We start from the raw sequence: 23,500 nt of genomic DNA on the forward strand, positions 1-23,500 counted from the left end.
GTCATTTAGCCTAGTGATATTTACTAGCTCATTTGAAGCCACATGCGAACTTGAACTTTGTTAAAATTTTAGGTGGCTTATGTCTATGAAGGAATTTGACACGAGTTATGCGGGCTCAAAATCTTAAAAATTAATATCAGAATTTTTTTTAAGTATATGTTTGTAGCTAACACAAATTCAATCTACCCTCTAGAATAATGATCGCTTTGCTGCCCCTTTCATTCCCATTTGGATGGGTTCGATTTTAGAGCTTATTAGTTACAACAAATTTTACATTTAAAACAACTCTCATAAAATCGCATGTATATTTTGCTCCAAAAAAAAATTGCTTGTATATATTGTTTATAGTTAAGATTTTTATATCAACAATAGTCGGTAATATATAAACTCATGTACAAGTCTGAGATATAAGTTGTATTCTTTTTCAGCTAATTGTCCATCCGTTGATTTATTTTTTTAATGAAAAGAAAACATCAGATCTCATGAGTCAAAGTTTATTAGCTATCCCATCTATGTTTGAGTTTATGTTTAAGCTCTGAAATCCTACAATTCCCAAACTTGTAGTATTGGTAATTATGGGTTGTGTACTAATTGGTAATTTTGTTCATTATTGTGATTAGTTGTTGAACGCGATCTATTAATTAATAATTTTTTTGAAAGCTTAATAAATAATAGAGCACAATGACATCTTGCAATTCATATACCCGACCCCACCTAGTAGGATAAAAGCTTGTTGTTTTTGTTGTTCATTACTATGATCCTTGCATTGATAAATATTATATTTTGTTTTCACCTAAGAAGGCTGGGAAATATGAACAAGCTCTCTTTTTTTCTGTACACCTTGTTTTGTTTGCCACTCCTTTTTCTGTACATGTACTTGGCAAATTTTTGGATCGTTTACTTCTGGTTGCCGATCTCTTGGTTTGATAATTGGTAGAAGTTTTAAATCCTAAAAATTATGATTAGAATTGTTTTGAGTAGATGGAGCTAACCCATCTAGATCAGTTTTTTTTTTTTAACCCCCCGGTAAACATGCTCATATGTTTCATTACAAGTTCAATCTACCCTCTAGATTTGTTTACAATGATTGCTTCACCAAATCTCTCCGCCTCAATTTATTTGCTTGGGGTCAGTGAAGGCTGATGAACTAATCTCGATTTGCATTAAGTTTTTCTTTTATGCCTTTTTGAGGATGTTGTTGTCTCAACTTGCTAGTATGTTTTCTCAAATACCCTTGTAAAGACCCGGGGGGGGGGGTGTGGTAATAACAATGTGCATGCGTGAGTATGAACTAATAAATCCAGACACTTCTCAAGAAATCATTCTTGTGAAAGGCTTATAGCTCGATGATAACATGCATAGGAGTTTGAGGTGGCCAAATCAGCACTACAAAAAAAAAAAAAAGAAAAACAGACTATTGGCATCAACTATTGCCACCAAAAGTTGCTAGTAATTTTTTGCGGTAATAAATATTGTCACCATCAAAAATATACTTTTAACAGTAATAAATATTGCTGCCAAATATTTTTTGCCTTTAAAAATACATTTTTAGCTTTTTTAAAAAATAATAATAATTTATTTTATGACTTTTAGCAATGACAAAACATCTACACAACTTTAACTTCTCAATGCCATTTATATATCTGTATGTAAGTAATAATTTATATATAACTTAACCTAATTATAATTGAAAGTAATAACTCATCAAAATTTTAATTTATCATATTAAAATACTAGCTTAATGACATAATTCTTAAAAAAATGGAGCTATATATGTCTAAAAAAAGATTATATCTTCATCATTATTCCTTTTGTTTTATGATCCTATATATATATATATATCATTTATTTCTAATTTTGTATATAAAATAAGAAATTTAATTTCATAAATATCTTTTGAATAATTTTATTCATTTTTAAATTTTTATAATAATCAATAAGAAATTTTTTAATAATTTAAATGATAATTTTATAAATTATTTTATATAGTTTAAAATTATATTTAATTTTTAAAAAAATTTTAATGGAGAAAAATGTTGTCACCAAAAGTAATAATACAAATTTTTTTAATTTTTAAATTATTTTTTTAAAAATACTTTTGGTGGTGGCATATGTCAGTGGCCACCATTAAAAGTTACCATTAAATTTTTTTTTTTTTTTGTAGTGCTGGGTACGTTCATAATTGCCCGTATATTTCACCATTGTATTTTTTGTCCTTTTTTTGGATATTGTTTCCATTCATCACCCCTTTTTTGAGTAAGCAAGCATTGCAATTTTAAGAAGTCAAATTCTGCTGCATAATGGTTGAATTCCAAATGTAAGAGCATTTTTCTTGATGATCATAGAGTTTCAATGTCTAGAAGTCCTGATGCTTGATGGATTGGTTGAAGAATTGGTAGATACATGGGCCAAGACCTATATATTGTTGTGGGGTCGACTGATCTTATGCCGAATAAACTCCTGGAATTATCCTATTTTCCTTGCGAGATTAAGGCTGGTTCTCCGGATGCTTCTCTTTTTAGTGGGCCTCGTTTGGCTTGCTCAACCATGGTTGAAATTGGCTATATTGTTTTAGGAGGAGTCAGATTGTAATGAATTTGAATTTATTCTCTTTCTTCTATTTAGTTTGGATCAAAATTGTTGTGATTTTCCTCATTGGGTGTCTCGTGGATTTGATATTAGAGGAAATGCTTTTGATAATCCTTTTATCATGTCGATAAATAGATCTTGTAGAGTTGTTAAGGACTCGATCTTTTTATTTACTTGCTATTTTCCTAGTTTTTATACTCTTGTTTTGTTGTCCCTTAGACAATTTTGCTTTCGGCTGCATCTTTCTTTTTAGAATGAATGATTGAAACCTTTTATGTTTTTGTTCGTGGTGAACAACAAATATCAGGCGTACTAGATATGCTGAGTCTCAATTAATAATAAAAGAATCCCTAACTCTCTTATCACAGTTCACTCATATGTAAAAAGATATAAGACTTTTGAAGAATAAATGTTTGATTTTATTAAAAAAATGAGAAGATACAAGTCTAAATTGAAAGTACAACTAACTAATAAAACTAATACCACAAGATGTAAAGGTGTAAGTTTTTGATTGAGTGTTTTCCACTTTCTTCTGTGTCTTCGTCTTTTATATATAATGTCAAAGTAGTGGTAGCCTCTCTCTTAAGACCTATCACATTTTGTTAAAAAATCAGGGATCTCACAAAACTCATGGCATGGTCTTTATTCTATTTTCTTCATTTTGGTAATCAGCCTATTTCATCGAGATATTTGGGCGTGACGTCTATAGATTTCGGCGTTACTTAAGATCATGTCTTTTCATGCCAATGGTTCAATATTTGTAGCTAACAGAATTTCGGCATGTTTATTTCATCATGGCCCTTTATTCTATTGGACCTGACGCTTCAATTACTCAGTCCAACTAGTCCTATGACCTATCTGAGTGACATTTCATATTTTAACTCAAGCAGTTTTCTTGTTTGCTTTTGTCTTTAAAATCAATTACTTGTTCATTGTGTTCCTTCCTCACCAAAAAATAATAAATTTCTGAAGGGAAGATTGCCAATCCAATGCATCAACCAATTACGAGGTTAGCATATTTGCTCTCTCCCTCTCTCTTTCTCTTCCTTGCCATGCATATATGTTTGTCCCATCTATGCACACTATTGATTAGGATGGCAGGCTCCACGATGACAAATGTTTTTTTTTTTTTGAAAATTCGATAGTTATGTTGCAAGGATTATTTTAAAATTTTCTAACAAAGGAGCTGATGAGTATTTAGATTGAAATAAAGAAACATGGTTTTAATTTATTATATACGCTTTATTAAAATTTTTATTTTGATACGATTTCTTGTTTGAAGATGTTTACGACTGAATTTTCTTGTATTTGTAATTAATTAATTAGCATATATTTATCCTACAAATGATATTGTGTGACCTTGTATATACGATGCTTCCTAATTAAAAGGATTTCAAGGTGATGAATATTGATTATTCTTAGTTAATTCTGAACGAAACATCTTGATTTACTATTATTTGGGCTCTCATATTTACCATGAAATCTCTCATTCATAGTTTTTGAACTAAGTTTCTCTACTATAGATTTTGCTTTTAATAGTGATGATCATTGTCAAGCACTGGGTTGCATTTGAACAAGAAAATAAGAAGTCGGACATATTAACTTTAAGCTCAAATTGATTAGGAGAATATATATTTGTGAATGAGGAGCGCAATTCAGCAAAAGACTATTTGTTATTATAATTAAAAAATCCTATTTATTTCATAAAATAATATACTGCATCTAAAGTATTAATTTTTTACATAATATTGTTAACTATAACTATAAAGCTTCTTAATTAATGAAACAAATTTCTTAACTTGGGATCTTTTTAGTGAAAGTAATTTTAAAATTTTATCAAAAATAACTTTTTTAATTATTTTTTAATTTAGTTAAAGTTATTATTATTAATAGATATTCATAAGAAACTCCTTACCGCTCGCATCTTAGCCAATCAAATTTGGTGTTTGCTAGTGAATATGGGGGCAGCGTGTGTTAATATATTTTAGTCAATTAGAATTTTCTTTTTGCTAACAATAGTGTATATTTATATTAGGATTAATATATAATTTAAACACTAAACTATAGCTTCATAGGTGATTTGAACTGTAAACTTTTAAAAAATAAATTTTGAACATTAAATAATTAAAATGAGAGCAATTTTATTTTCATTGTTAAATTAAAACAAATGTCTGCCAAAATGGGCTATAATGTATGATTTCACCAAATGAGGGTAGAGGAGAGAGGGTATAGTGAAATTTGATGAAAATCACACATTAAACCTTAATTTTTAAAAAACTAATGCATGTTTGTTTAAATTTAATGATGAGGGTGAAATTGCCCCAACTTTATTTATTTAAGATTTAGAATATACCTTTAAAAAATTTAGGATTTAATTGTCATTGGATCTATAATTCAAGTTCAAGTTACATATTAACCCTATATAATATTGGGCATATATGATGTGATAGGGGATGCGAAAACAAAACCGTGCTAGTTAGAAATGGAATCCTAAAACACAAACAAACACAAGAAAACAAAGAAAAGAAATGAAATATGAAAGACAAAGAAAAATGAAATAAATACCAAAATAAGATAGAGATAAACGAAAAGATCCTTCAAAGCACCTGCCTATAGCAATCTTAAGCATGTTTGTATTCTCTTGATCACATTTGTATTCAACACGGGATGCCACCATAAGCATTAAGCTCACAAACATTATAAACTCTTGAAATAAGAAATACTTTTATTATCCAAATCAAACTTATCATATAATGAAGAAGTACACGCTATATATAGGCTTATTCAAGACATAAAAACCCTACTTTAAAAATCATAGTTTGAATGAAAATACTAACAAAAAAAATAAAATTCAATCATATAGTCTAAGGATTATATCTTTCAAAATCATAGGATTACACTATTAAATAAAATCCTAATCTAGAAATAAAAAAAATAAAACTTAAATAAAATATTAAACTAATATCTAAATTATTGAGCTAATTAATTTGGAGCAATCAATGGATCTTCAATTTTTAAAGAATCTCAATCTTTCCCCTTATGCTTCCAATGTTAACTTCAAGGATGCTAAGGGATTACACATGATCTTTCAAGACATGACTAGATGTGATGACTCCTTAAGCCTTCCTCTCCAAATAACCTTATCTTCACATGTTGCAATTGATGAGTTAGGGTTTTGATTACTTGGACTTGGACCTTCTTGCATTTGGGTTTGAATATCATCCAACTCTTTTAATGAAAAGCTCTTGCATTTGTGTGGCCTCATTAATGGACATGGACTCAATTATTAGGCCTCATTAATGTTCTTAGATCTTCTTAGCCAAACAAGTCAATGCCTCCTTCATAGCTTTGGTCCAGGCTTCAATTATTAGGCCTCCAATGCCTTATACTAGATCTTTTAGCACTTAAGGTTTGAACTCCAGGACTTTAGCCTTGTAAGGCATGCCTATTTGGATTCTTTGAGCTCCTTGTGGACCATGTGTCAAGTGATCTCCATAATGATCTTATAAGTAGTATTTGTTATTTTACTAGTTAGGTATGCTTTCTTATATTAAATTTATTTTAATTTATATTAACTCTTTATTAGTGAAAATACTTTTTTTTTCTGGTCAAGCCGTTTTGACTAGATTGCGTTATGGATGATTATTAGAAGAATACTGAGCAGATGTGTGTATAAGCTAATATTCATAAATGAGAAGTGCAATTCAACAAACGAAAAAATCTCACTAAAATATATAAATAAAAATTAGATTTTTTAAAATGTCATAATTTTTTTAAAGTTTTTGGGTACTTTTATGACATTAATAATTCGTTATTTAAAATAAAAAAAACAAGTTCATGTAGAAAGTTGTAATTTTTTATTCAATTCTTGCAATTTACAAAATAAAAGTTATGATTATTTAAATAAAAATTTTAATTGATTATTTTTAGAACTTAGACTTCAAAATTTTACATGAGAAGTTTTAATTTTTGTTCAATTCTTTTGATTCAGAAAATAAAAGTTGTGATTGTTTAAATAAAAGTTTTGATTGGTTATTTGGAACTTCAATAACTACAAAAGTTTCATGTAATTTCTAGTTCAATTTTATAATTCACAGAATTAAAGTTGTGATTACTTCAACAAAAGTTATGATTGAAATTGGTTATTTTTTTTAAAAAAAATTACTTAATCACAAAAAAAAATTCACATCAAAAGTTGTAATTTTTATTCAATTTTTGCAATTCACTGAACAAAACTTGTATTTGAAAAAGTGGAGCCAAACTTGTTATTTTTATTTTAAACAAAGAGTAATTTAGTTATTTAATTAAAATTATAAATGTTAGAAAGGTACTTAGGAATTTTAAAGAAATTATAACATTTCAAGATACCTAATTATTATTTATATATTTTTATGAGATTTTATTATTATTTTTTTAAAAAAATCCTGTGTATTTCATAAAATAATATGTTATAGTCTTTTCATTTAAAAATATAAAATATTTTTTTAAAATTTAAATATTTAAAATATAAAATATTTTGTCTAAAAAATCCTATGTATTTCATAAAATAATATGTTACACTCCTGAAGATGAAATGGTGAAGAACCAACACGGGAATTTCAGCGAGCACCCATCGGTTAGGGTCTGGGTTAGGGGCGAAATTTTGTGCAGGGAGATATAGAGAGAGAAGGTTGTCGGTAGCTTATTCTTTCGCGTTAAACATTAGGGGTTTTTGGTCATTTTGTAGAGAAGGATAATTTCAATTGGATGCTTATATCTGCGGTGTATTTATGGAGATTATTGGGTTTGATTGACAAACATGATCCTTAAATAAAATTCCCCCTGATTTTAATCGGTAATATAATGAAAAAAATTTTTTATACTTCACTGTACATATTTGCAATGCATATTTTTAATTAATATTAAGACATATAGATTTTTATATATTATTTATTTTATAATAAATTCTTATTAATAATATTATTAAATATTAAAGAAAAATTAATTATTTAGTCTTTGTATTTTTAATTCAGTTGTAATTTAATCCTTAAATTTTAATTCATTATAACTTAGTTCTCATGATTTTAACTTAATCATAATTCAGTCTCTAAATTTTACCTTTTATAATTAAATCTCTAAAGTTTTAACCACTTAAATATTAGTTTTTATATTTTAAAAAATAAAATTATAAATATTAAAAATATTTTAAACTTTTAATCTTTATTATTTATAAAGATGAAAAGGGTTTAGTAATATGAAATATTAATAATAAATTTTAAAATAATTTTAATTTGATAAAGGGATCAATATTTAAGTGATTGAAATTATAGAGACTAAATTACAAGAGTTAAAATTTAGAAATTGACTTGCAAACAAATAGAAACTTCAGGGTAATGAGTTAAAATTCAGAGATTGAGTTAAAACTACAAGAACTAAATAATTAATTTTTTTAATATTAAAATTTACTTATTTTAATTTGATTAGATACATTAAATATATAAAGTTAAGTATATAAATTTTGTTCCAATATAATATACCAAATGCTATGGAAGCAAACCTTGTGTAAATATCCTAATTTTACGTTGCCCATGATATTGATATTGATTCAAATCCTATATCCTAAACAAAATTATTGGCAAAGAATGGATCACTTATTGTTAATCAAAATCTACCGCTCCATACATTCACAAAAGATAATATAGTTCATGTTTTTATGATTACTTCTAACCAAAAATAATAACAAAAAATAAATATTATACATAAATTTTTTTAAAACAAATGACATATATTCGGCCGGGCTAACTAGAACAAGAGTTAACCTCTGCTGGGTGTCCAACCTGACGTGGCTGAATGGCGGGAATAGAGTGCACGGCCCTAGACTAAAATGAAAACAACATTTTTTATAAATATTAACAATAACAATAACGATGATAATAATTTGGAGGCCAGTTAGCTATAGATCATGAAGAACACAAATTTTTTTCTTGAGCTTCTGCTTTTGGCAGTGCATATACAATGGATTCTATTTCTAATTTTTTATGCACTCCAATTTTTTGAAATTCAGATTGAAACAAACAGTCCAATCGTCCCTTGCCAATTAAAACAACATAATCCAACTAGTTAGAACAATTTAGCATTTAGATCAGGTTAACCCAACCAATTTTAAGAGAATTGAATTTGATCCGAAAAATAGAGCAAGTTAACCCAATTCAAAGAAAGAAACAAGAAATTTAGGTTAAATTATTTAAATTCACAATTTCTCTTCCACAATCTCTAATTCTCTTTTGTTTTCTTTTCTCTAATCTTTGATCTCTCTCCTTTATGGCTCAGGCTCAATCTCTAGCCTTTCCTCTAACTTCTGTCTCCAACTCTAATGATCTAATCTTTGACATTGAGATTAGAAGCTTGTGAGTCATGACATAACAGCATACTTCTAACTCTAATGTTTTGCTTTGAGATTGTGAGCTTATGCCAATATATTTTTGCTTCTAGCTACTCTAATCTAGGTGTCTAGCTTTTGGCATCAAGATCCGAAATACCATCGACAAATTAATGTTATATATATATATATATATTATTTTTATTTAATTATTATATTATTAGTTTGACTGTCACTTTAATTAGTTGAATCATGAAAACCATTTTGTTGTTTCTTTCTGATTCGATGTTGGGTGAGGTTTCAAAATGGAACTAATTTCGGTGCTCACCGTGGTGCTCATCGTCCAGCAAGATTTGGATCATTTAAATTTTAATCTGAATAGTTCAATTTTTTTCAATTTTAATTTTAATTTTATATTTTATAAAAATAAAATTTATAATTTTTATAAATATATTCATCATCAATTTAAACAATACTAATTTAATTTGAATGGTTCAATTTAATGTTATAATTTTCATAAATTAATTATCTAAATGTATTCTGGACAGTTTAAATTCAATATTAAATTTTTATCTATAAGGTCTAGATTTAAAGTTTTTATTTTTATTTTAATTTTATATTTATTAAAATAAAAAATATTAAAAATTAAATAAAATAAAAAATTATTAAAAAATTTAATATTAAATCTGTCTCGTTCAGAGTACATTTAGATAGTCAGTTCATGAAAATTATAATATTAAATTGAATTACTCTTAACTTTAGATTGAATCAATACTGTTCAAATTGATGATAAATATGTTTATCAAAAAAGTTTATAAATTTTATTTTTATAAAATATAAAATTAAAATTAAAATTGAAAATCAGCCGCTTGCTGGGCACCGAAATCGGTTCCGTTTCGAAACACCCTCATCATTCCTCTCTTTTCAATTTCGGACGGAAATAAAATAATAAAAAATACAGCAGCCATGCTTATCCATTAAATATACCATCACCTTAGCTCTCCAGCCATATATTCCTATTTTTCTTAGCTTGGTTGAGTAGGCCTTTCCGATCATTTCTGCCATGGAAGGAAGAACAAGCATGCTTCTCCGGGCGGTTCTGAAACACTTGCTATTTGAGCTAAACTCAACCTTCTTCGTCTCTCTCTTCTGCTTCATCATCGCCATCTCATTGCTCATCAAACTCCAAACAAACAGAAGAAACAAACCCAACCTGCCTCCGTCCCCACCAAAATTTCCGTTCATAGGCAATCTTCACCAGCTCGGCACTCTGCCACACCGTTCTCTTACAGCTCTATCCCACAAGTATGGCCCTCTCATGTTGCTCCGCTTAGGTCAAACCCCAACTCTGGTGGTTTCTTCTGCACACATGGCCAGAGAAATAACCAAATCCCACGACGTCGTTTTCTCCGGTAGGCCTCAAACCACAGCTGCAAAAATACTTCTCTATGGATGCACGGATATCGGTTTCTTACCCTATGGTGAAGAGTGGAGGCTCAAGAGGAAAATTTGTGCTCTTGAACTTCTCAGCCTTAAAAGGGTTCGGTCCTTTCAGTACATCAGAGAGGAGGAAGTTGCGGATTTGGTCAACAAGATTCGCCAAGCATGTGCTGATCATGGTGATAGGGCTTCTGTAAACATGTCTCAGATGATTCTTGCAACTTCAAACAACATCGTGAGCAGATGTCTTCTTGGACAGAAGTTTGATGCAGCCGATGGTAAAAGCAGCTTTGGCGACTTTGCAAGGAAAGTGATGGTCCTAATGCAAGCTTTCAGTTTTGGAAACTTCTGCCCCTCATTGAGATGGATGGACGTTGTTACTGGGTTAATTCCCAAGTTGAATTCTACGTTTAGAGAATTAGATGCTTTCTTCGATGAGGTGCTCGCTCAGCATAAGGCAGCTAAAAGGAATGATGGTGGTCACGAATCAGAAAAGAGAGACTTCGTTGATATTCTCCACAAACTTCAACAAGATGATCTGCTAGATATCGAACTTAACCAATCCGACCTCAAAGCCATGATAATCGTATCTCTCTTTTCCCCTGAATATGATTCTATCTGTTTTTATGTTATACATTAAATCTCTGAGGCTGGCTAGTTTACACCAGCTATTTAAACAGGGTTCTTTTTGATAATTATATCATCAGGATTTGTTCGTGGGAGGAAGTGACACAACTTCGACAGCTCTGGAATGGGGTTTTGCAGAGCTCATGAAGAATCCAAGAGCATTGAAGAAAGCCCAGGAAGAGGTGAGAAGAGTGGTGGGGAATAAATCCAAAGTGGAAGAAAGTGATGTGAGGCAAATGAAGTACTTGGAATGTGTGGTCAAAGAAACTCTAAGGTTACATCCTCCGGGTGCTCTTTCGGTGCCAAGAGAGACAACATCAGGTGTGACTTTGGGAGGGTACTATATTCCTCCAAAAACAACTGTATTTGTGAATGCGTGGGTAATTCAAAGAGATCCTGAATTTTGGGAAAACCCAGAAGAGTTTGCACCGGAGAGATTTGAGAACAGCCAAGTTGATTTCAAAGGTCAAGACTTTGAATTCATTCCTTTTGGTACGGGAAGAAGGGGATGTCCAGGAATTTCGTTTGGGATCGCATCACTCGAGTGTGTGTTAAGTAATCTGTTGTATTGCTTTGATTGGAAGCTTCCTAAAACAGGTAATAAATCTGCTCAAGACATAGACATGAGTGAGAGATTTGGTCTTACTGTCGCTAAGAAACTCCCAGTTTGTGTCCAACCAACACCGTACGCACCTGATATATAGCATCATAGTTTTGGGCTTTTTATCTGTGGCGGCGGTCATGCATGATATGTGTTTCAAAATTGTTTTGGTAGTCCGTTTTAAATAAAAATTGCTAACAAGGTTGCTGTACTGGATTATACATGTATGTGTGTGGATTTTTAATTTAGTTTATGCTTGCATTGTTGGGGAAATTTGATGTGATACTTGTACAGGGATTGTTTTTTCTGTGAAATATAATATGTTTATTGATAAAGTTACTTTATCTTTTTTAAAAAACAATTAGTTCAAAGCACTAATTATTTTTTAAAGTTATTTTACTTCTGCGTAAATCCCATGTAACACCCCATCTTTACTAGCTAAAAACTTAACTAAATGCAATTGTAATAAAAAAAATTTAAATTAATAAAAATAATTACCATGGTATGAAGATTTAAAGTTAATTCTAAAATTTATTTTAAAAAGATGATCACGATAAAAAAATAAAAGTTAATATATATTTTAAAAAACTACCATGGTTATAAAAATTGCATCTACTAAATAGATATTTAAAGTTCAGCCTTGATAAAAATAATTAAACTAGTTAAAAAAAAGGCAACAATGGTTATAAATATTTGCACTTACTATTTAAAATCATAAATAACACCCTATCATGGTAGATAGAAAAGAACCAAAAAAATAAATATTTTGTTTATCAAAAGTCTAGGCTTGCTAAAGCTTGTACGTGAGTTACATCTCACCATAAATACTCAAATATTTATCTCAATAAATGTCTCGATAATTAAAATTTTATATTAAAATATTTATTATAAATAGATCCATTAAGCAACTTTTATGGCCTTAGACCTCAACCAACAATACCTTTTTCAGTCATAAATAAATAATAAGCAATTTCAAAACTCAACTCAAATGATAAATGAGTCCTATATTGACAAATGATTATTCTACAAATTAAAATGGGACTTAAAACTTATTTAAGCTAAACCCTAAACTTTCAGATGTTTCCTTTTTGCTCCACTAAGCTTACCTAAAATGTTAAAGAGAGGGGTGAGCACTAATGTCTCAGTAACCCAAAGTTTAACCATACATGTACAAACTACAACCACACAATTATATAATTAATATACAGGTGAGTTCATAAGAATCATTCAGTTATAACATAAGAATTTCATAGGATATAGCTCAAAACATGTTAATATGCAATACCAATAATTTCCCTTGTTACTCCGTCCAGCCTTATTCTGCTGACTGGAATTATAGACTTAAATATGGCCTAACCTACATGCTAGACTGACCAAGTTTCTCCAGTATTTGAGATATAGCCGGCTAAAGGTACAAAGCCCAAGCCCAGACTATAACTTTCCTCCCTAAAGAATCCAATTGGGAGGTGCCACTATCTCACGTTTCCCCTTTACAAGCCTGGCTAGGTAAGTATTGAGAAATGAGGCTCCAAAAATGCCAACCACTGTGTGCCCAGTAGAGGCAAACCATGTGATTACTAAATCATATATGCATCAACATCATCATCTCACTACAAACAAATAGCGAATTAGTGACGGAATAAATTTTTGTCGCTAATCTATCGCTAATTTAGTGATGGAATATAGTAACTGAATATTTTTTTGCTAAAATTTTATTATTATTCCATTGTTAATCCGTCGAAAATAATTTACTGATGAAAAATTTCATCGCTAATGGTTAGAATATCTTATTTCAATTTAATGATGAAATTTGTGATTGAAAATTCTGTCACAAAGCTTTCTGTCATAATTCCATCACAAATTATTTTTAATTTAATTTTATTATTTATAATATATATTTATATAGAATTTATTTAATAATTTATTGTTATTTTATAAATAAATAATTTAAAAATCATAATTTAAAATAATTTATTATTTTTAATTATTTGTATATTATTAATAATAATTTAAATTGTATACTTAATTATTCTTATTTAAAAATAAAAATAAAATGAAATAATTATAAAATAAAAATTTAAAATATTTTATATTATATAGGTACAAATTATAATATAATATAAAATGATAATAAAATATTTTTCAATTTAATATTAAATTTACTATCAAAAATAATTTTTTTAAAATAAAATATAATAGAAATAATCATTATATATAAATTAATTTTTCCATATTAATAAATAAATATAATGTTAAAAAAACTAAATTTAAATACTATATTTAATAATAATTTAAATAATATATTTATTAATATGTGTGTGTGTGGTTAAGTATTATATATTTAATTTATCAATTAAAATTGAAGATTCTTTTCAACTCAACTGACAATAAGATGGACGCAAAAGCATATAGGAGTATGAGGTTGCAAGTTCAAACCTAGCCAAGGCACAATTGAAAGTAACTAAGTGACTAGGACGTGGCGGTGACATAATAGTAGGGTGGCATTGGTCCACTGAGTGACTAGGTGGTGGTAAGGTGACATTGATCTACCAAGTGACGTGGCAATGATATTTTGATTCACCTAATAAATTTGCAATGGAATGAGCTCATTAAAAAATTAACGACAAAATATATTTCATCACAAAGTCAAAATAATTTTATCCTTATTTAGTGACGGAAAATTTCCGTCACTATTCTGTCAAAAATTAGTGATGGAATTGCAATTTTGTCTCTAATTCCATCCTTAATTAGTGACGGAATTGCAAATTCCATCGCTAAAGAATTAGTAATGGTGTTTTTATCAAGGAAAATATTTCGTCACTAATCCGTTTGGTGATGGAATTTTCACTGATTAGCGACGAAATTTTCTATTGCTAATCAATTGTTTTTTTTGCAATGTCTCCTTATCAACCCATCCTCCGATGCATATTGCACATATACAACAATTACACCGTATACAAGTATGCTTAAGAAGAAATAAAAATATCTCATTTGATCAACTCAAGGTACAAGCATGTTTGAAAAAATTAAATTACTCTTAAATAATACATACCATTTTCATCAAGTAAAATTTATTAACCTACATTTACAAGCATATTTAAAAAAAAACAGTAACAATAACATATAGCCAAACTACAAGTATGCTTGACAGAATTTAAGTAACATATAAATTTTCTAAAATTATATTTATAATTATATGCATTTGTTATCAAACATAAAGTTTACATACACATAAAAAAACTCCAATTTACCTGTTTCTCTTAATCTTGCAAGTAATTGCACAGCAAGAATTTAAGTTATAAGTGCTCTCAGTGAGAGTCTAATTTTAAAAAGATTAAAATCACTTTTGAAATATCTACACGTAAAACCTAAACATTAAAATTCTCAACGTCTCCCTCACACGCGTACTCTCTCTCTCTCTCTCGCTGTCTCTTAGTTCGTGCCGCGGAAACAAAAGTGCCTCGTGTGTGTGTGAGTACTCTCCCCTATTATTATCTGACTAGGTCTCCCCGTATTTGATTGGAATGGGCCATGGGCTCAGCCAATCCATCCTTCCACTTTTTTTTTATATGCAATATTATATTATAAATTATATATTTATATATATATATATGGACACACATATATTATATATCTAGCTTTCCCCTTTTTTTCCATTTGTGTTAATATCTTATATTTTAATTATTTGTTTATACATATTGACCCCAATATTTTATATGCTACATCTACTCTTTACATATATATATATATATATATATATTTGTTTATAATTATTCTTATTTTTATGTTTATTTTTTAATTAACTTCTTTTAATTTATTCTATTTTGGGTAAAAAATCTCTCTCTCTCTAAATTATTTTGCTTATTTTATAAATTTATAGTCCTCAATAAATTATTAGTAATTTTGCATGCCTTGAAATTCCTTTTATGTGCCTCGAAATTACTTATAATTATTTTATTATAATTATTAAAATTTAAGATATTACATCCGACACATAGTCACTTTCTAGTACCCACTTCCCAACATCACCCTCTCTTCTCCGCTACTTTAATTACCTCCCCGTCCTCCTCCTATCTATCATATATGCTATGCCTCTGCAACAGTGTCTAATGACCTCATGATCAGTAGCATTCCACGGTGATTTACATATTGTGATAAAATTTCAAGTATTCAGTATTATCTTTACATGATGTAATGAACCTAAGTTTTGTCCATTTGTGTGTTTTGAAGAATTTGAGATGATTATTAGTCCTATTTTATTCAAAACTGATAAATAATATTGTAATTTTTTTTTAAAAAAAATTATTGATGGACCTTGGATTTTTATATTATGCCATTTTCTCTCAGACGCACGTTTGTTAACTGTATTTTTCATTCTTTAAGAAGTTAAAATCTGCAGTTTCATTACTAAAAAAAATGTTATATATAGCACTTTTTATATAATGATTATTAAAAAAATTGCTGTATAGTTGAGGTAAGATTCAGAAAAAGGGGCTATACAGTAGTTATTTAAAAAGAATTGTTATATAATCTCTCTCTCTATTTTTTTTATACAGCAGTTATTTAGAAAGAACCATTGTATAGTGTGTTTCTTTTAAAAAAATTTTCCTTGACATTATACAGTGGGTCTTTTTAAATAACCACTGTATACTCTAGATTATATAGAGATTATTTTGAAAGAATTACTATATACTTTTGAAGTTCTCTTTATATGAACCAAGCAGAGATTCAGCAAAATTTGTGCCACAAAGACCATTGACACACATCCAACCACGCTAAAACCCAAGTGATAAAGCCAAGGAGATGAAACTTCAATGAATGTTGGGTTAATTTAAAAATATTGAACCCAGATATCAAAGTAGAAACCATAATGAATCAAACCTAAAAACATAAAAAATTATTACAAGATTAATCTAAAATAGAAAACCCAAAGACAAATTAGAAAACCATAATCTCATAACTATAATACAATACAAACTATGGGTCTCAATAAAAAATCAACATTTTGAATTTGACTAACTCGGATTGTGCTTAAACTCTTCCTTCCCCTCCAAGCCTATATCGCTCTACAAGTAAAAAATCAAGGCTTCAAATTTCATTCCCTTCCTATACTCAAGGCTGTGCTCGGGCTCTTCCATCACGCGAGAATGTTGATGAATTGAAAGGTGTGAGATTTAGGTTTTGGTTAAACCCTCTTATGGGTTTTGTAGAAGAAGATTAGAAAAATGAGGCAAAAGAAAGAATAAAGAAGATGAACTGGTAATGATGATGCGGGCAACTTTCTCGGTGTAACACACCAAAATTTTTTTTTTAAAATAATTTAACTCAACCATAGTTGGGTTACAGCCACCCAACACATTTTTATATCAATAATTTCAATATAAAATATTTTATAATTGGCTTCAACTCACACACTATAACATTTCAGATAAATTTTTACCTCCCACATGCCATTAGGCTAAATCACATTTGTCCATCCTTATACTCCCAACAAGTAAACTAAATCACATTTGTCCATCCTTATACTCCCAACAAGTAAAATAAGCAATTTAGTCAATTTTCAACACAAGCCAGTTATTTGGCCTTATAATCATGCCATTTTAACCAATCCAAAGTAAACCAAATATTAAAATTACAGTCACCCAAATTGTACCAAAAATAGAAATAGTTTGAAAGGTATGATTACATTTATATATTCATATAATTGACAATAAACAAAAAGCCCTAATATTGGCAATATAACACATTATAAATCATAAATTAAATACCCAAAAGAGACAGTGGATCTATACCACTAAGCCTCTGGGACTCCTCCACGTGTCACTCGTGGCTCTTCTCCTGAAAATTGTTAACCACATAATGAGACTCAAAAGTCCCAGTAACCAAAGCCAATTTATGATAGTGTATACAAACAGTTAAGTGTGTGCTTACTAAGTGAGAATTAAAAATAATATAATTCCAACAAGTATAAGAAATGTTACAATACACACAAAACAACCATCCTTATATCCCTCCATTAACCTCGAGCCGTAGCCCTCACTCGGTGCTAAATTACCCGGCCAAAGGTAGATTAGCCCGAGCCCTTACAAGCCACCTATTGAGCTCCAATAGGGGCGTACCACGTGGCACATAAATACAACAATAATAGCAAGTCTCCCAACACCTCCCACAATAATCAAACAAATTCATAATAATATTGCACAATTATACAATATTACAAAATTCATAATTTTCTCAATAATCACCCAATTAACATGAAGTAACACTAATCACAAATTAAAAGCATGGTTACCTTGTGGCTTTTTCAATAAATTATTCCTTAAAATTTCTCTCTCACCACAATCTTCACCAGTAATACAATCTACAAATAACATATTATTTATAAATATTAGTTTCAATTTTTGAAACTAATAAAATAATTCTAATAATAGAATTAAAAATATAACATAATTCCTAATCTCAATCTTAATACAAATCTAGAGTCAATACTATTAAGTAAAATTTTTAACTCCTCTTTTAATTATCAATAAACATTAATAATCTAAAAATCAACTTCTAAACTAATTTTTATTATCAAAATTTTCTTTTTATTTCATAAATTCGTACCTAAAATACCCAAAAATTAAAAATTAAGTCTCTAGCTTAGAATCATAATCCTATAGCAATAATAATTCATTTCTCATCCCAAATAATCATCTAAACCTCAATAAATCAACATATATTTTCAGATCTAGTTTAGAATTTGATCCATAAGCCACAGATTCAAAGATCATCAATAAATTTATACTCTAGAACATTTATTATACTACTGACAACCTCAAAAATCATATTTATTCAACATAAATTCATCCCTCTTCCAGATCTTAAATTTTCTACCACTACAAACTCAGAAACCAAAGAAAAAGGATGACCAAGAAAAAATTTTAGAACACTTACTTAGTCTTGAAAAGCTTAAAATCACACCCTAAATATCCTATTAAAAACTCTTACCTTAAAAATTTAGATATTTCGCACCGGTGACTCGCGTTCTCTCCGCCTCAGCTCGCGCGCAGGAATGAATGAGGAAATGAAGGAAGGTGAGTTTTTATAAAAATTCAGTGGGTCCCACACATTTTTTTTATTCTTTTCTCTCTCTTCTTTCTTCTTCTTTTCTTTTTTTTATTATTTTATTTTACTATTGTTACTATTGAGGCGGCTGCACGTTTTCTTCCTTCCTTCGTTTTTTTTTTCAAACCTTTTCCTTTTTATTATTATAATAATAATTTAATAATATTTTTTTTATTTTTTTATTTAATTAATAATAATTTTTTTTAAAAAAATTTAATTTAGAATTATATCCTAAGTTAGATTTAATGATTATTTTCTACTAATTTATTTACCTCTAAATATTTTTTATTTTTTTTTAAATTTCTATTAACCCAAATTAACTATTAAAATTTAAATTGGGATGTTACACTCGGCATCGATGAAGGCAAGCTAATCTCATCCTAACTTCGAGCCTTGTCGCTCTTATGGTCCATTGACAAAGTTCCTTATGGCTTTTTATGTAACAGTCCTCACCTCACCCCATTAGGGGTCTTTTGAAGCTTTCCCAGGCTCGACCGAGAGTCTTTTAGACTAGAGCCTTAACTACTCGCACAATTGGCTTAACTTTTCTCAAGGTGGTACATAAGTTATTCCTAATCCCACCAAAAAGTGACTCAATGGTATCAGGGTTGGCCACAACTTCACTAAGGTAGGAGAGGTTGGGAGCTCAATTCCAGAGAAGGTTTTAAAAAGACTTCTTTAGTAGGATGAGTAATAACCCATGTACTACCATAAGGAAGTGACACAAGCTCAACAGCAATGGAGTGGGCCATGCCAGAGCTGGTGATGAATCAAATGAAAATACAGAAAGCACAGGAAGATGTAAGACGGGTGGTAGAGACCATGTCAAAGGTAGAAGGGCAAGACATCAATCAAATGAATTACTTGAAATGTGTGGTCATAGAAGTTCTAAGATTGCATATGCCAACTGCTCTCATTCCTTCTAGATTATCAAGATCAAGGTTAGACGTGAGAGGCTACATTGTTCTGGCTAAAACGATAGCGTACATCAATGCGCGGGCAATTCAAAGAGACGTAAATTTCTGGGAAAAACCAGAAGAGTTCATTCCTGAGAGATTTGAGAAGAATGATGTGGAATTCAAAGGACAAGACTTCAATTTCATACCATTTGGTTCAGGAAAAAGAGGTTGTCTGTGAATGATGTTTGGTGTTGCTACTATGGAATCCATGCTCGTTGATCTCTTATATTGGTTTGACTGGAAGCTTCCTGTTGTAAATGGTGTCACTGTTCAACACATAGACATGGAGGAGACATTGGGGCTAACTGTCAGCAAAAAGATTCCACTGTATCTCAAACCAAGTCCATACTCAAAAAGTTCAGAACTCACTAGATATATCGTATAGTTAAAGCATGACAGATGCTCTATTTGATTAGTTTGTTTTTACATTTTATTTTCTATATTGGTATTATTGTTGAATAAATGTTGTAGATTGATTGGTGGGTGAGATCAGTACGTGGTTGAATTGGGTAAGTGCATCATTCTCAGATTGATTAATTATAAAATTAAAATAGGATAATAGATAGGATTGGCGCTTGGTGGCGTGAAGAAAGAGTGACTTGAATTCCCATAATATATTACTATTATTGATTCAGGTTATAGACAATAATTTTAGTATAAAATTTAGTGGCGAAAGATGACAAGTCCATCCCACCTTTATAGAACTATTTAGGTGCGTTTATCCTTATGCATGTTGCTGTTAGCTCGGTTTTATGTCGGGATGAATTTTTCTTGACTCAAAATAAAATAGGATGATATTTTGTGAGACAAAATACATTCGTGGTGAGATGGGATATGGATTGCTATATGAATGTCCTGTCTCATCCCAAATATATTGTTATATTTTTTGTTTTCTTTTATAAGCATTTAAGAATTATTTATTCAGTTAAAGTTACAGAGAGAGAGTGTGTGTGTATTTAATTTATCTATTTTATTTTTCATATAACCATTAGCTCACTTAAGTTATTTAACCAAATGATGCTGTTTTTATAGTACTTTGTAGCCTGGAGTTCGTTTGTGTTGTGATTATATTCTTTTTTTGATAGAAGAAAAGCACAAAAGGAACTAGGCCCTTAAATCAGCAGCTAACAACTCATAAATACACTTAGGTAGATCTATGAAGGATATAGGTCCATCAGCGAGATCAAGGGCTTCTTTGGCAAGCTTGTTAGCAACAGTATTAGCATCATGACCACACCATAGTAGATTCACCCTCTGCATCATACATTAAATCTCAAATATAAGATTTTGATCTAGGTGATGAATCATGATTCCCTCCTTGAGTACCATAATCACCTCCACGCAATCCGTCTTAAAATCAATCTCCCTCCATTGTAAGTCCCAAGCTCTCTTAAGAGCCCATATCACCCCCTACAGTTCCGCATCTAGATTGCTCGCCTGACTGATATGATACAAAAAGCCTCCCATTGTCTTTCCAGCGTGGTCTCTCACTATACCTCCACACCCAGCCACTACACCATCTCTCCCACATGCCCTATCAATATTAATCTTGATAGTTCCTATCTTTAAAGCTCTCCATTTTCCTTGGCTTCTCACCCTCCCTTCGTCTATAAGATTTAGACTAGACCACCTCACCATTGCAACTTGAGCAAGAGTTGCATGCACACTAGTAGCTTTTTTTTGAAAGATTTTGACATTTCTGTTAATCCATAACTGTCTACATAACATGGCGAACCAAACATGCCACTTAACTCCCTTGACTACATGTCATTGAGAAAATTCTAATCTAACCAATCAACATGGTCATTAAATTCATAAAATGTCACCTATTTATTAGGATGCACCAATTGCTCCTAATATGACATTGCTATTGGACAATCTCACAAGACATGTACTATGTTCTCGTAGTTGTGAGGACATAAGGAATAGGACGTATTGCACAAAATACCTCTAGATTCATCAAAAGAATTAGTCATAAGCCTTCCTCTAGCACAAAGCCACAGAAAAGTTTTATTACACTGGGGTACAAGACTCTTCCACATCTTACTCTATAAATGTTTTCATAACTCATCAGTGCTATTGCAAAGCCTGCTATAAGCCAACTTTGTTGTGAACTCTTTGTTATTCGACCACCTTTATTTGGGTATATCCTCATCCCCAGAGCTTGAGATCTTGTTTAAAACATCAATTATATTTCTAGGCAAATACTTGGTGAATTTAGCCATTATCTATCTACCAGATGGTGTCAAATACTTGTCTACTATGTCGTTACTAATTTCCTCCGAAACACTCTTTACCACATACTATAACAGTGGTTCATGATGAGGGAGCCAACAGTCACGCTAAAACCTCACCATAGAGCCATTACCTACCTACCATACTGCATTAGATGTAACCTCATTCCATATTTCCTTAATTCCCCTCCAAGTACTAGATTTGCATTTTTGAATCTCCACCTTAGGAATTATGTCATTACCACATTTGTACTTTTCATGCATAAGCTTCACCCATAGTACATCCTACTAATGAATTAATCCCTAGCCAAGTTTCATCATAAATGCCTTGTTTTGACGGCTAGCCATTTACAGCCCCAGTCCTCCATTCTCTTTCTTTTGGCATACATTACCCCAAGATACTAGGTGTATCTTCTAGTGTGACTCCGTATTACCCCATATGAACTTCTTGCATTTCTTATCAATCTCCTCACATATGTGTTTTGGTAATGGAGTAGATTGCATTGTATACACTAGTAATGCTGCCACCACAAAAGAAGCCAGTGTGTGCCTAGCAGCCATAGATAAAGTATTCACCTTCCATAAGGATAATTTGCTATCTATCTTATTCAAAATGTGTTGATACGTATGTTTTGACACTCTTTTATGATGTAAAGGTGTCCCCAAATACTTCCCAAGGTCATTTGGAATTGTAAACTCTAAGAAGCTTTTTATGAGTTCTTTGGACACTGAGAGAAAAAGATTCTAGACTTAACATTATTAACTTTCTCTTCCAAATTGCCACAAAAGTCGTCTAGACAAGCCTTTAACAAGCCTACTTACACCATACTAGCCTCAGCAAAAAGTAATAAACTATCAACAAAGAAGAGATGATATATCGCTAATCCATTCCTTTTTAATTTAAATGGAAACCAATTCCCTAGATCAACTTCATTATGTATCATGTGCCCTAGTTTCTCTATAACTAAAACAAAAAGATATAGTAAAAGAGGATCACCTTGTCTCACCCCCTGGACGGAGTAAATGTATCACCTTTCTCACTATTCCACATGATCTGCATAGTAGCCGTCGATAAACACTTGTACACCAGATTAATAAAGATCAAAGGAATGTTGAGTTCTTCAAAACACTTAGTCACAAACTCCCCCTGACTCTATCATAAGCCTTCTCAAGATCAATCTTCAATTCCATAAACCCCCTTCTCCCATTTCACTTGCGGAAGGAATGGATAATCTCTTGTGCAATAATAATATTATTAGTGCTTTGTCTACTAGGAACAAAGCTGCACTGATTAGGCACTACAATTTTAGGCATGAGACATTTAAGTCTAGTTACAAGCACTTTCGTGATTACTTTGTATACTACATTGCAAAGACTAATAGGTCGAAAATCCTTCAAAGTTTCTGGAACATCCACCTTTAAAATTAAAATGATGTTTTTCACATTGATATGCCTCACCAGTTCAAGATTGTAGAAGTTTTACTAGACTAATAGAATCCCCTACAAGCTCCTACTGACCTTGGAAGAACAAAAGGTTTAACCCATCTGGGCTCGGGGCTTTAAGGGGCCCCATTACAAACACTGT

The 23,500-nt window shown here is 30.5% G+C and overlaps 2 protein-coding genes across 2 annotated transcripts; one reads left to right on the plus strand and one right to left on the minus strand.

Annotated features, from left to right (window-relative positions):
• The first annotated feature begins 9,954 nt into the window (after window positions 1-9,954).
• LOC129309483 (cytochrome P450 71A1-like) lies at window positions 9,955-11,888 on the plus strand. Its single transcript, XM_054951077.1, has 2 exons — window positions 9,955-10,973; window positions 11,095-11,888. The coding sequence occupies exons 1-2, from the start codon at window positions 10,011-10,013 to the stop codon at window positions 11,716-11,718; spliced, it is 1,587 nt and encodes a 528-aa protein (XP_054807052.1). The 5' UTR covers window positions 9,955-10,010; the 3' UTR covers window positions 11,719-11,888.
• Window positions 11,889-20,785: 8,897 nt separating this feature from the next.
• On the minus strand, window positions 20,786-21,319 carry LOC129309021 (uncharacterized). Its single transcript, XM_054950368.1, has 2 exons — window positions 21,119-21,319; window positions 20,786-20,935 (listed from the first exon to the last, which is right to left on the minus strand). Exons 1-2 carry the CDS (start codon window positions 21,317-21,319, stop codon window positions 20,786-20,788), a joined length of 351 nt encoding a protein of 116 aa, XP_054806343.1.
• Window positions 21,320-23,500: the final 2,181 nt, after the last annotated feature.

This window comes from Prosopis cineraria, unplaced genomic scaffold (genome assembly GCF_029017545.1).
Source record: "Prosopis cineraria cultivar Desert tree isolate PC_DT_omini unplaced genomic scaffold, ASM2901754v1 PC4, whole genome shotgun sequence".
Lineage (NCBI taxonomy): Eukaryota > Viridiplantae > Streptophyta > Magnoliopsida > Fabales > Fabaceae > Prosopis > Prosopis cineraria.

Coding starts and splice junctions, on each gene's coding strand:
- LOC129309483 (XM_054951077.1), top strand. CDS start 10,011: ATGGAAGGAAGAACAAGCATGCTTCTCCGGGCGGTTCTGAAACACTTG. Junction 10,974..11,094: donor ACCTCAAAGCCATGATAATC/GTATCTCTCTTT, acceptor TTATATCATCAG/GATTTGTTCGTGGGAGGAAG.
- LOC129309021 (XM_054950368.1), bottom strand. CDS start 21,319: ATGGTGAGGTGGTCTAGTCTAAATCTTATAGACGAAGGGAGGGTGAGA. Junction 20,936..21,118: donor TTTTGTATCATATCAGTCAG/GCGAGCAATCTA, acceptor TGTATGATGCAG/AGGGTGAATCTACTATGGTG.